Source organism: Rhinatrema bivittatum, chromosome 10 (genome assembly GCF_901001135.1).
Source record: "Rhinatrema bivittatum chromosome 10, aRhiBiv1.1, whole genome shotgun sequence".
Taxonomy (NCBI): domain Eukaryota; kingdom Metazoa; phylum Chordata; class Amphibia; order Gymnophiona; family Rhinatrematidae; genus Rhinatrema; species Rhinatrema bivittatum.
The window spans coordinates 127,396,984-127,410,345 of NC_042624.1; the positions used below are offsets into that span (position 1 = coordinate 127,396,984).

The 13,362-nt window shown below is 45.0% G+C and overlaps 1 protein-coding gene across 3 annotated transcripts in view; it reads right to left on the bottom strand.

Moving 5' to 3' along the window:
• TIE1 (tyrosine kinase with immunoglobulin like and EGF like domains 1) overlaps positions 1 to 13,362 on the bottom strand; it is a 150,168-nt gene that overhangs the window by 11,727 nt on the left and 125,079 nt on the right. For all 3 annotated transcript variants that reach the window (XM_029618099.1, XM_029618098.1, XM_029618097.1), the window contains 3 exons: positions 7,748 to 7,788; positions 6,484 to 6,580; positions 685 to 784 (listed from right to left, as the gene is read on the bottom strand). In XM_029618099.1, coding sequence (XP_029473959.1) covers positions 685 to 784; positions 6,484 to 6,580; positions 7,748 to 7,788 — 238 coding nt within the window. The remainder of the gene's footprint in view (positions 1 to 684; positions 785 to 6,483; positions 6,581 to 7,747; positions 7,789 to 13,362) is intronic.

Consider the following 13,362-nt stretch of genomic DNA (forward strand, 5'->3'; position numbering starts at 1 on the left):
CTTTCTCCAGCACCACTGTCCCTACTACCTCCAACACTTGCTACTTATGTCTATAACACCACTAGACATATATACTATATTTTCCACTACCATAACTTCTAACATGACTTCCTTTGCCTGCACAATCAGCCCCACTTCTGTCTGTTCTGCCTAGCCTTCTCCAACACTGCCATCACCTCTTCCACCCCCATCTTCACCACGAATGCCACCGGTGTCGGCACTATCACATTAATTGCTGCCTGCCCTATCTCTACATGTTCCTCCATCTCCCTTTTGACCTCTATCTCAATCTCCAGCTCTAACAACAGTGCCACAATTACACCAGTACTGTTGCTTCCAAAACCACTATCTGCTGAAACACCACTGCCTCATATTGAAACAGTTACCTTCTTCTCCATTATCAAGACCTTCATCCTCTTCTGTAACACCATTAAAATCTGCCACTGTACCTGAGGACTAGAGGGTAGCCAGTGCAACACCAATTTTCAAAAAGGGCCCAGGAGTACTGAAAATGGGGTGAGTCAGTGCTAGCAGAGGTAGTACTCAGTCTCTCTGTAAAGAGGGAAAGGGAGAGAGTGGATGTGTGAAGAATCCCTCACTCGCTCTCTGGTAGGAGAGGTGAGTTGAGTCTGAATGTGATCTTTGGAAAAGAAACCCAACCCAACATGAGAGGTTCTCTGGTACCTTCCTGGCCTCCAGCATCCGAACCAGCTGCACTGAAATCTGAGCAAAGGTCGGTCGCTCGTATGGTCGGTCCCGCCAGCACTGTCTCATCAGCTCATATCTGTAAGAAACAAACATCTACAATGTTCCATGTAACCACAATCCCCATTCCCTGAAGCAGTTTGGCGTAGATTTCGTGGCAAGACTTAGAAAATTCTGCACCAATTCTATGACACATCTGAATAAATGTACATAATTTCCATATCAGTATTCAGAAACATTTATTTAACACAATCATAACCCACCACTATCCAAGATGGGTACATCAATACATTCATAAATAAACATAAAAACAAAACATGACAAATGCTTTGCCAAAGTCAAATCCAATAATTATTTAAATGCATGTTATAATTAAAGGAATTAATCATTAGCCAATCATATCTCTTTGGTCTATAATCATTTCCAAATTAATCAATCGCCCCAATGACTTGCCTAAAAAAGAAATATCTTCAAACGTTTCCTAAAGGTTTGAATATAAATGTAGAACATTATTCCTTGTCTCTATTATACTTACCCTTTCTGTCCTTTCCTCTAAGATATTCATGTTTAGATCTTTAAGTCTATCCCCATATGCTTTAGAACAAAGACCACTGACCATTTTAGTAGCCCCCTCTGCATAATCTCCATCCTGTTTATATCCTTATGAAGGTGCGGTCTCCAGAACTGTACTCAGTATTCCCAGTGAGGTCTCACCAGGGACCTATACAGGGGTAATATCTCCTCCCTATTCTACTGCTCATTCCCCTCCCTATGCACCCACGCAGCTTTCTGGCTTTTACCTTCGCTTTATCCACTGTTTGGCCATCGTATCAGATACAGTTGTCCCCAGATTCTGCTCTTCCTATGAGGCCGCTTTCGCCGCCGGCTCCCTCTGCCTGGATGAATGCACGCCCACCCGGCTGCCTTGAGCGCCGAAATCGGGAGGAGAGGAGAAGGGAGAAGGGACTACCGTAGCAGGCCCGAGCCTTGCTACTTTTTCGGTTTTTTGTTTTTTTGCTTCGGGAGGAGGGGACAGGACTGGGGCTGCACCAGAGACCGGACGCGGCCAGGGCAGGTGAGCGGGGGCTGGGGGAAAGTTTGCCGAGCATCGGAGAACATCTGGTATCTGTCATTTCAAATGACATTTGAAATGACAGATACCAGCGCGGCCGTGAAGCGTTAGGCCCGCGCACCCAGGATACTGTATAGGCGCTCTATACAGTAAAATGGGTTGCGTGGGCCTAACGCCTGCCTAAGGCTTCGCAGCCGCGGCATGCATTTGCATGCAATTTGAAGAGAGTATCGAGCGGTAGGTGACGAGAACTGTGCGTGCGGGGAACGAGGGTGCACCTGGCACTGCCGCACTGTTGCTACCGCGGCCTTAGAGTATCGATCTGCTAGCGAGACTCCTTGTGACCTTGTGAAAACCTCTCCCTTTGTGCATTACTCACCTAGCGAGACTCCTTGTGAAAACCTCTCCCTTTGTGCATTACTCACCTAGCGAGACTCCTTGTGAAAACCTCTCCCTTTGTGCATTACTCACCTAGCGAGACTCCTTGTGAAAACCTCTCCCTTTGTGCATTACTCACCTAGCGAGACTCCTTGTGACCTTGTGAAAACCTCTCCCTTTGTGCATTACTCACCTAGCGAGACTCCTTGTGACCCTGTGAAAACCTCTCCCTTTGTGCATTACTCACCTAGCGAGACTCCTTGTGACCTTGTGAAAACCTCTCCCTTTGTGCATTAAATACCTAGCGAGACTCCTTGTGACCTTGTGAAAACCTCTCCCTTTGTGCATTACTCACCTAGCGAGACTCCTTGTGACCCTGTGAAAACCTCTCCCTTTGTGCATTATTTATTTTATTTATTTTTAATTTTTATATACCGGAATTCCTGTATACAATACAAATCAGTCCGGTTTACATGGAACGAAAAGCTTGCCCTGGTCTGGGATGTCAGACCGGGTTTTTTTTTACAAAGAACATTGAACAATAACAATAAATCCTTAAATATTTTCGTAATTTAATTAAAATTAGGCCACTGGCATGTTGAACTTAAATTAAACGTAAGGTAAAATGAAATTTAATTTTGCATTACTCACCTAGTGAGACTCCTTGTGACCCTGTGAAAACCTCTCCCTTTGTGCATTACTCACCTAGCGAGACTCCTTGTGACCCTGTGAAAACCTCTCCCTTTGTGCATTACTCACCTAGCGAGACTCCTTGTGACCCTGTGAAAACCTCTCCCTTTGTGCATTACTCACCTAGCGAGACTCCTTGTGACCCTGTGAAAACCTCTCCCTTTGTGCATTACTCACCTAGCGAGACTCCTTGTGACTGTGAAAACCTCTCCCTTTGTGCATTACTCACCTAGCGAGACTCCTTGTGACCTTGTGAAAACCTCTCCCTTTGTGCATTAAATACCTAGCGGGACTCCTTGTGACCTTGTGAAAACCTCTCCCTTTGTGCATTAAATACCTAGCGGGACTCCTTGTGACCTTGTGAAAACCTCTCCCTTTGTGCATTACTCACCTAGCGGGACTCCTTGTGACCCTGTGAAAACCTCTCCCTTTGTGCATTACTCACCTAGCGAGACTCCTTGTGACCCTGTGAAAACCTCTCCCTTTGTGCATTACTCACCTAGCGAGACTCCTTGTGACCTTGTGAAAACCTCTCCCTTTGTGCATTACTCACCTAGCGAGACTCCTTGTGACCTTGTGAAAACCTCTCCCTTTGTGCATTACTCACCTAGCGAGACTCCTTGTGACCCTGTGAAAACCTCTCCCTTTGTGCATTACTCACCTAGCGAGACTCCTTGTGACCCTGTGAAAACCTTTCCCTTTGTGCATTACTCACTTAGCGAGACTCCTTGTGACCTTGTGAAAACCTCTCCCTTTGTGCATTACTCACCTAGCGGGACTCCTTGTGACCTTGTGAAAACCTCTCCCTTTGTGCATTACTCACCTAGCGAGACTCCTTGTGACCTTGTGAAAACCTCTCCCTTTGTGCATTACTCACCTAGCGAGACTCCTTGTGACCCTGTGAAAACCTCTCCCTTTGTGCATTACTCACCTAGCGAGACTCCTTGTGACCCTGTGAAAACCTTTCCCTTTGTGCATTACTCACCTAGCGAGACTCCTTGTGATCCTGTGAAAACCTTTCCCTTTGTGCATTACTCACCTAGCGGGACTCCTTGTGACCTTGTGAAAACCTCTCCCTTTGTGCATTACTCACCTAGCGAGACTCCTTGTGACCTTGTGAAAACCTCTCCCTTTGTGCATTACTCACCTAGCGAGACTCCTTGTGACCCTGTGAAAACCTCTCCCTTTGTGCATTACTCACCTAGCGAGACTCCTTGTGACCCTGTGAAAACCTTTCCCTTTGTGCATTACTCACTTAGCGAGACTCCTTGTGACCTTGTGAAAACCTCTTTTTGCACTGGGACAGTGCTATACCAGGGCAGAAATTATTTCTCAATGATAGGGAGGATCAACTTGGTGGGGGTGTGGCACTTTATGTCCGGGAGGGTATAGAGTCCAACAGGATAAAGATCATACAAGAGACTAAATGCTCAGTAGAATCTATATGGGTAGAAATCCCATGCGTGTTGGGTAAGAGTATAGTGATAGGAGTATACTACCGTCCACCTGGCCAAAATGGTCAGACAGATGATGAAATGCTAAGAGAAATCAGGGAAGCAAACCAATTTGGCAGTGCAATAATAATGGGAGATTTCAATTACCCCAATATTGACTGGGTAAATGTAACATCAGGACATGCTAGAGACAAAGTTCCTGGATGTAATAAATGACTGCTTCATGGAGTAATTGGTTCAGGATCTGACAAGAGAGGGAGCTATTTTAGATGTAATTCTTAGTGGAACACAGGATTTGGTGAGAGAGGTAATGGTGGTGGGACCACTTGGCAACAGTGACCATAACATGATCAAATTTAAACTAATAACTGGAAGGGGGACAATAAGTAAATCTGCAGCTCTAGCACTAAACTTTCTAGCACTAAACTTTCAAAAGGGAAATGAGCAAAACAGTTAGAAAAAAATCCTGAAAGGTGCAGCTGCAATGGTTAAAAATGTACAACAAGCGTAGACATTTTTTTTTAAATACCATCTTAGAAGTACAGTCCAGATGTATTTCATGCATTAAGAAAGGTGGAAGGAAAGCCAAATGTTTACCAGCATAGTTAAAAGATGAGGTGAAAAAGGCTATTTTAGCCCCCAAAAAATCCTTCAAAAATTGGAAGAAGGTTATATCCAAAGTAGGAAACTGTGAGGGAGTCAATTGGATTGTTAGATGACAGAGGGATTAAAGGGGCTCTTAGGAATACGACGAGTGAGATTATCAAATTTGCAGATGATACAAAATTATTCAGAGTAGTTAAATCACAAGCAGATTGTGATAAATTGCAGGAAGACCTTGTGAGGCTGGAAAACTGGGCATCCAAATGGCAGATGAAATTTAATGTGGATAAGTGCAAGGTGATGCATATAGGGAAAAATAACCCATGCTATAGTTACACAATGTTAGGTTCCATATTAGGTGCTACCACCCAAGAAAGAGATCTAGGTGTCATAGTGGATAACACATTGAAATCGTCAGTGCAGTGTGCTGCGGCAGTCAAAAAAGCAAACAGAATTTTGGGAATTATTAGGAAGGGAATGGTGAATAAAGCAGAAAATGTCATAATGCCTCTGTATCACTCTATGGTGAGAATATACCTTGGGTACTGTGTACAATTCTGGTCACCGCATCTCAAAAAAGATATAGTTGCACTGGAGAAGGTACAGAAAAGGGTGACCAAAATGATACTCGTGATGGCGTGGCTCCCTATGAGGAAAGGCTGAAGAGGTTAGGATTGTTCAGCTTGGAGAAGAGACGGCTGAGGGGGGGATACGATAGAGGTCTATAAAATCATGAGAGGTCTAGAACAGGTAAATGTCAATTGGTTATTTACTCTTTTGAATAATAGAAGTACTAGAGGGCACTCCATGAAGTTAGGAAGTAGCACATTTAAAACAAATCAGAGAAAATTCTTTTTCACTCAATGCACAATTAAGCTCTGGAATTTGTTGCCAGAGGATGTGGTTAGTGCAGTTAGTGTAGCTAGGTTTAAAAAAGGTTTAAATAAGTTCCTGGAGAAGACCATTAATTGCTATTAATCAAGTTGACTTGGAGAATAGTCACAGCTATTACTGGCATTAGTAGTGTGGGATCTTCTTAGTGTTTGGGTAATTGCCAGGTTCTTATGGCCTGGATTGGCCACTGTTGGAAAAAGGATGCTGAGAATGATGGACCCTCAGTCTGACCCAGTATGGAAACTTCTTATGTTTTTATGCATTACTTACCTAGTGAGACTCTTCGTGACCCTGTGAAAACCTCTCCCTTTGTGAGCTTATGCACCTGGTGAGACTCCTTGTGATCTTAGGAAAATCTCTCCCTTTGTACGTTATTCACTTGGTCAGACTCCTCGTGACTGAAAATCTCTCCTTTTGTGCATTACTCATGTGGTAAGACTGCTCATGGTCCTGTGAATAACTCTCCGTTTGTGCATTTATTTTTATTTAATTTATTTTTATTTTTTTATATTCCGTTTTTCGTACTTTTTCCAGCACTTCAAAGTGGATTACATTCAGGTACTGTAGATATTTTCCTATCCCTAGAGGGCTTAAAGATTGTCAGGCCCAGAAAATTTCTCACATCTCTGTAAGGGGGATGAAAGTGGTGAGGGAGGAGTAACATTGAGAAGGTTGAATAATACTTACACTTCATCATCACAGTTGCGAGGTTTCTCCATTCGGTATCCTTGCGGCAGTTTCTCATACAGCTCTGCACATGTCATACCACAGTACGGTGTTCCCCCTTGGAAAGAAAAGTAAAATCAGCCACTAAATGATTTACAATAATAATTATTCACTGTCCTTGGAAGTACTTTAGTCCTGAAAGAGAAGAGGAGTGTGTGTGGGATTATCAAGGAAGGAACGATGACCTTAAGGTGTCTCCAAAACCAGAAAGAAAGCGTGGTCTTTCAAAAGAGTCATCAATCAATTAAGAGTGAGGGGTAGAAGTGGAGGAAGTACTAGAAAGGGTCTCTCAGCACTAAGGAGAAAAGGTAGAAGTGGAGGAAGTACTAGAGAAGGGTGTCTCAGCATTAAAGAACTAGGGGAGAAGTGGGATGGAGTTCTAGAGAACAGACTCAGCAATAATGAGTGAAGGTAGAAGTGGAGGGAGAACTGAGAAAGGGTCTTGGACATAAGAGTGGAGGGGCAGAAGTGGAGGGAATACTAGAGAATGGTTTCAAAACTAAGGAGCTGAGACAGAAGTGGACGGAGTGTTAGAAAAGGGTTTCTCAGAACGAAGGAGCCAAGGCAGAAGAGGAGGGAATGCTACAGAAGGGTCTCTCAGAACGAAGGAGCCAAGGCAGAAGAGGAGGGAATGCTACAGAAGGGTCTCTCAGAACGAAGGAGCCAAGGCAGAAGTGAAGCGATTGCTAGAGAAGGGTCTCTCAGAACGAAGGAGCCGAGGCAGAAGTGAAGCGAATGCTAGAGAAGGGTCTCTCAGAACGAAGGAGCCGAGGCAGAAGTGAAGCGAATGCTAGAGAAGGGTCTCTCAGAACGAAGGAGCCGAGGCAGAAGTGAAGCGAATGCTAGAGAAGGGTCTCTCAGAACGAAGGAGCCGAGGCAGAAGTGAAGCGAATGCTAGAGAAGGGTCTCTCAGAACGAAGGAGCCGAGGCAGAAGTGAAGCGAATGCTAGAGAAGGGTCTCTCAGAACGAAGGAGCCGAGGCAGAAGTGAAGCGAATGCTAGAGAAGGGTCTCTCAGAACGAAGGAGCCGAGGCAGAAGTGAAGCGAATGCTAGAGAAGGGTCTCTCAGAACTAAGGAGCCGAGGCAGAAGTGAAGCGAATGCTAGAGAAGGGTCTCTCAGAACTAAGGAGCCGAGGCAGAAGTGAAGCGAATGCTAGAGAAGGGTCTCTCAGAACTAAGGAGCAGAGGCAGAAGTGGAAGGAATCTGATGTTACAAAGACTTACCAAGACTGACAATCTCCCAGAGAAGGACACCAAAGGACCACCTGCAAGGAGACAAATGTAAGGTGGAGAGCAGGCAAATATGGGGTGAAAATAGGGATACACTGGCGAATCATAGTACAAGAGGAAAGACATATAGAAACATAGAAATGACGGCAGAAAAAGACCAATCGGCCCATCCAGTCTGCCCAGCAAGCTCCCACACTTATTTCCCCATACTTATCTGTTTCACTGACCACCAAGTTCAGGGCCCTTGTTGGTAACTGTTTGATTCAAATTTCCTGCCTCCCCCTGCCATTGATGCAGAGAGTAATGTTGGAGTTGCATCAAAGGTGAATCGTAAGGCTTAATGGTTAAGGGTAGTAACCACAGCATCAAGCAAGTTACCCCGATGCTTGTTTACCCAGACTGCACAGATCAATGCCTTGTCAGATGTTGTCTGAATGTAAATCCTCTTTTCCACATTTCCCCCTGCTGTTGAAGCAGAGTGCAGTGCTGTATATGCATTCAAAGTGATGTATCAGGCTTAATTGGTTTAGGGTAGTAACCGCCGCAATTGCCGCAATAAGCAAGTTACCCCCACACTTATTTGTTTACCCAGACTTTGTAGTTCAGTTCTTGCTGGTTGTTGTCTGAATGCAAATCCTCTTTTCCACATTTCTCCTTGCCATTGAAGCAGAGAGCAATGTTGGAGTTGCATTAATCGTGTGAAGGCTTATTGAGTAAGGGTGGTAATCACCAGGTAGTAGCCTCCATTCCAGCAAGCCACTACCATGGCTCTTCTCTTCATTCCCCTCTTCTAGCCTTTAAGGATCCACAGTGTTTATCCCATGCCCCTTTTGAAATCCTTCACAGTTTTAGTCTTCACTACTTCCTCCAGAAGGGCATTCCAGGCATCCACCATCCTCTCCGTGAAGAAATACAAGACAAGTCCAAAACTTATTTTTACAGTGTATTATTCACATCACTATTTACAGGATGAAACGCAGGAAGTAATTTCTCTGAAAATACTTTCCTTGGACTTGTCTTTCTATTTTTTGAGGAACAGCTCTTGTACTGTGTGACCTCTTTTCATCTGCCATCACATCCCATTCCTCTGCTTGGGAATGGAGTCAGGAAGTGAGGAAAACATTATTTTATTTATTTATTTAGGGCTTTTTTATACCGACACTCATGATACCAATCATATCGTATCTGTTTACAATAAACATCCGTGCAATAACATTAACATCAACGTGAACAATAGGCGAAGAGAGAAAAAGGGAATGAAAGTTACATTAAACAGGGGCATTTGAACTGGGAGGAGGAAAAGCCAGAGTCATGGCTAACATAGAAATAAATAATATCTAGTCTCAGAAATAAATAATATCTAATCATATACTTAGGACTATAATAATCACTTAGGACTATAATAATCACTTGTACTCAGGACTGAATATAATCAAATATATAAATAATATCCTATACTCAGGGCTGTAGAATATCAAATGTTCCTGACTAAATAGTATTAGTTCATAAAACTCAGGACTGATTAATATAACGTCAGAAGCCATGACAGGGATGGGGAACGTCGACTGGTGGACCAAGTCGAGTTATTGCGGTTGGGGTGGACATAGAACAGGGAAGGCTTGTAGAAATAGCCAAGTCTTGAGTTTCTTTCTGAATGTCTGCGTGCAAGGTTCTTGTCTGAGGTCTGGGGGATTGGTATTCCAGATGGTTGGCGCTGCTGTCGAGAAGGCTCGATCTTTGGTGGATGAGAGGTGTGTGAATTTGGCTGGGGGTGTGTGTAGCGTACCTTTGTATGCTTCTCTGATGCATACAAAGGTGCGCTACATCTTGATGAACATCTTGGGAAAATTGCTGCAGCTCAATGATGTTAAAGCAGGACAAGAAGTATCTTTCTCTTAACAAAATGTCACTACATCATACAAACTATCCTTTTCTATGGGAGTGAAGTCTTGGCTCTGTCATTAACAAATGCCCAGGGCAGCCCATCCTAACAGAAAATTACCGCCCCAAGGAGTGAGACTGAAGGGCAAAACATCTTTACTGCAAGGAGTTTGGGGAACAAAGGAGGTGGCAACCTGCATGTTCACCAGTATAGGTGGAGCAACTGCTCAGAGATCTGGTCAGAGACATACAAAAGGTTAAAATGAAGGGGGAAGTATTATTGGTGGGAGATATTAATTTGCCAGATGTGGACAGGAGTAAACCATTAGTGGACTTGGTTAGTAATGAACCCATGAGGGAAGAGGAGGGTTTATACCAACGGAGCAAGTGTTGCGGTCTCCACCGCTTCCCCTCTATCTGCTGTACTTGGTGCTCACCTCCGATGGCGAGAACGCCGCTCCCGCGGCTCCGCTGGGCCTTCGGGGAGTCCGCCATTGCTGGGCCACCTCGCTGCTGCCCCACGCGCAAGGACGCGCATTATGGACGCACGGTCGCCGGAAGTCTGGCCCCGCCTGGGTTAACAACGCCACGCCCCAAGCCTGATTTAACCGGCGTTCGCCTGCCTTCTCATTGCCTTGCAACGAGGGTCGCTACTGTTAGTAGTTCTTAGTTGCGCTTCTGCTGTTCTGCATTCCGGTTGACCTCAGCTTGTTCCTGACTCCGCTTCTGCCTGCCATTGACCTCAGCTTGTTCCTGACTCTGCTTCTGCCTGCCGCCTGCCATTGACCTCAGCTTGTTCCTGACTCCGCTTCTGCCTGCCGCCTGCCATTGACCTCAGCCTGTTCCTGACTCCGCTTCTGCCTGCCGCCCGCCATTGACCTCAGCTTGTGCCCGACTCTGCTCCTGCTTGCCGCCAGCCTCCGACCTTTGCCTGCTCCTGAGACTGCTTCTACTAGCTGCCAGCCTGACTTGGGTTCGTCTCCGTTCATACTCATCACCCGTTCCAGCTCTATTGCACGCTACAGACTTCAGCCCTGCCTTCAGCGGGTCACAGTCCACGATACGCTACAGACTCTGTTCCTGTTACCTGTCTGTTCCGCTCTGCGGCTTACTACAGACCCTGGGGCCTGCTCACTGGCTGCTTGTGTTCAGCAGGCTAGAGACTCTATCTGTCCGCCCCGCTCTCGCCGGGCCTTCCTGCTCTCTGATACTGGACTCTGTGAGTTACTCTTGCCCAGGCCTTTTCCTACTGAGACTGTTACTGTGCTCCTAAGTCCCAAGGTTCTAGGACCCTACGGGCTCCTCCTGGGGGGTTCCTGGTTCCCGGGTGAAGACCTTGCCTGTGGCTCCGCCTCCCGACCTACTCTGCCATCAGGGTAGTTCGGCTCAAGGGTTCACACCTGGACTGCAGCTTCCTAGACTGCAACAGCAAGTGTTTCTAATGTCTGGATGGTGCCCATCTGAGCACTAGGGCTCATCAGATGGAATAGTCCGATACAATAGCCATGGTGGAGAGAAAAGAACACAAAGCTTAGTCCGAGATTTCAAAAATACTGGCCTTAGTAAAATAGGAGAGTTCAGTAAAGAGGCACTGGCAGGATGGAAGGATGTGGGTTTTGATTAGGAAACTGTGTGGGTCTTAGAGTTTCTGTTCTCACAATGGCAGCTATGAAGCCCTTTTGTTGCCTGGGGTAAGTCAGACCATCGAAGTGCTTTGTTGGAAAAAGTATTTCTTGGGTTCTTGACTCTGATACCTCCTGGAGGAGGAGCTTGGTTTCGAGGTAGTACAGAAGAGGATCTGAAGTGTTACTTGATGGTCCTTCAGAATGTTCATGTCTTCCTTGAGTTTAATTAAAAATTTTCAGATGTGACCCAAGCAACAACAGCAATTTAGACTTTGCCATCACAGTTACTTATTCAAAACCATGGACATTTCTTTGACTCTCTCAGGAGACTATAGCCAGCATTCCAGTCCTGATTCCAAAAGATGTCCCTGTAGGGATATTGAGGTTTTTGCAAACCGTTGGCCTACTATAATCTTCAACAGATCATATCATAGAGTTAAAGATTATGCCTATTGGAAGTCCTCCTAAATTGACCACCCAAGCAAACATTAATTCTTAACAAACAGCAAGACCTACTCAGGTTAGATAGCTCTTCCCTTTTATAGGCCAAGGTGATTCAACTTGTCCCACTAAAGGAAATGTTGGAATTTTAACCAGGTAATTCCTGATCCCCCCAAAAATGGAGGATACTTTTCCATTTTAGACCTAAGGGCCTTGAACAAGTATCATATGACAGAAAAGTTCAAGATAGTTACCTTAGGCATCTTAAACGCCCTTCTAAACAAAGAAGGCTGACTGTGCTCTCTGGATTTGAAGGAAACCTATACCCACATAGATATATATATATACAAATAACAGGAAATAGGTTTGTAGTACAGAAACACCTCTTCAAGTACTGTAGACTTCCCTTTTGGAGTAGCATCAGTTCCATGGGTTTTGAAAAATGTCTTCTTGGTGATGTGACACTTTTGCACAAACTGGGGTTTTATGTGTTCCCATACTTGCTGATCAAGGGCACCCCTCAGGCAAAGGTGAATTAATCCATGTACAACACCATCCAGATCCTGGAGTTACTAGAGTTCATTATGAACTACCTCAAATCCAACCTAAGCCTGATACATCAATAGGAATTTATAGAGGCTCTGCTAGACAAGATCCAGACCATGACTGGATCTGCCATAAGAATTTCAGATCTTGTGTCTGCTGTGATGGAAGTCAGCAGACATCAGCCTAGACTACACTGAAGATTTTGGGCATTACAGTTTCAACAGTCCACATAATTCCCATGAATTATTTCCATATGATACATGATCTATTGAATAAAGTGCAATCAAGACACTCAAAGAATGCACCAGTGTGCTGGAGAGGCTCATAAACTGTTTTTGTGGCTCTTCCATTCCAGTCTGACCAAGAACATGTTATTCCAAATTCAACTGCACTGTCCAGATGCATTAACCCTGAGCTGCAGAGCTCATTTAAAAGGACTTCATACAGGGCCCCTGCTTCTTCCTATCACTCTCCTTAAAGGGCAATTTATTATGCTCTAAATGTTTTTAGAAATCAGGTGGCCAATCAAATTGCCCTGATTCAAACAGACAATCATGGTCTACCTTCCTGTGTCAGGAAGATGCCAGATTGTGAAACTGGGCCATCTGAAATGGGACTACTGTCAGCAGCTTTAGGGCTGCAGGGACCTTTCTGCTACAGGCCACTTCAGCTGCCCTCCCATCTTACTTCAGATCCTATGTCAGGAAAAAGACAACATGTTCTCCTCAGAAATAGCCTTTTGTTTATCAGATTTGGCAGGGATTAGCATTTAGAAAATAATTCCTGTCTCTAACATACACCAGCTTTCCCTAAGCTAAGTTCTCTACCATGGGTGGTCACAAACGTGCCATAAGCTTTGGTCTGCTTATTATATTAATACTTACGGCTAAGTTACTTACCCCTAGATCCAACTTCAGGTGATCTCCCTCTGTTCACCTTTGAAGCAGGCTCCAGCTGGAGAGCTAGGAGAACATGGCAGGTGAGGGATGGGTTCTGGCAGAGCTACCGGCAGTCTGGGGACTTGCTTCTGGGTCCTTTCCCATACTGGCAGAGCTGTCAGGCTGCTCTCGGCTCCCCATCACCTCAGACTGCTCACTGCTATCTCTCATCAGGGTG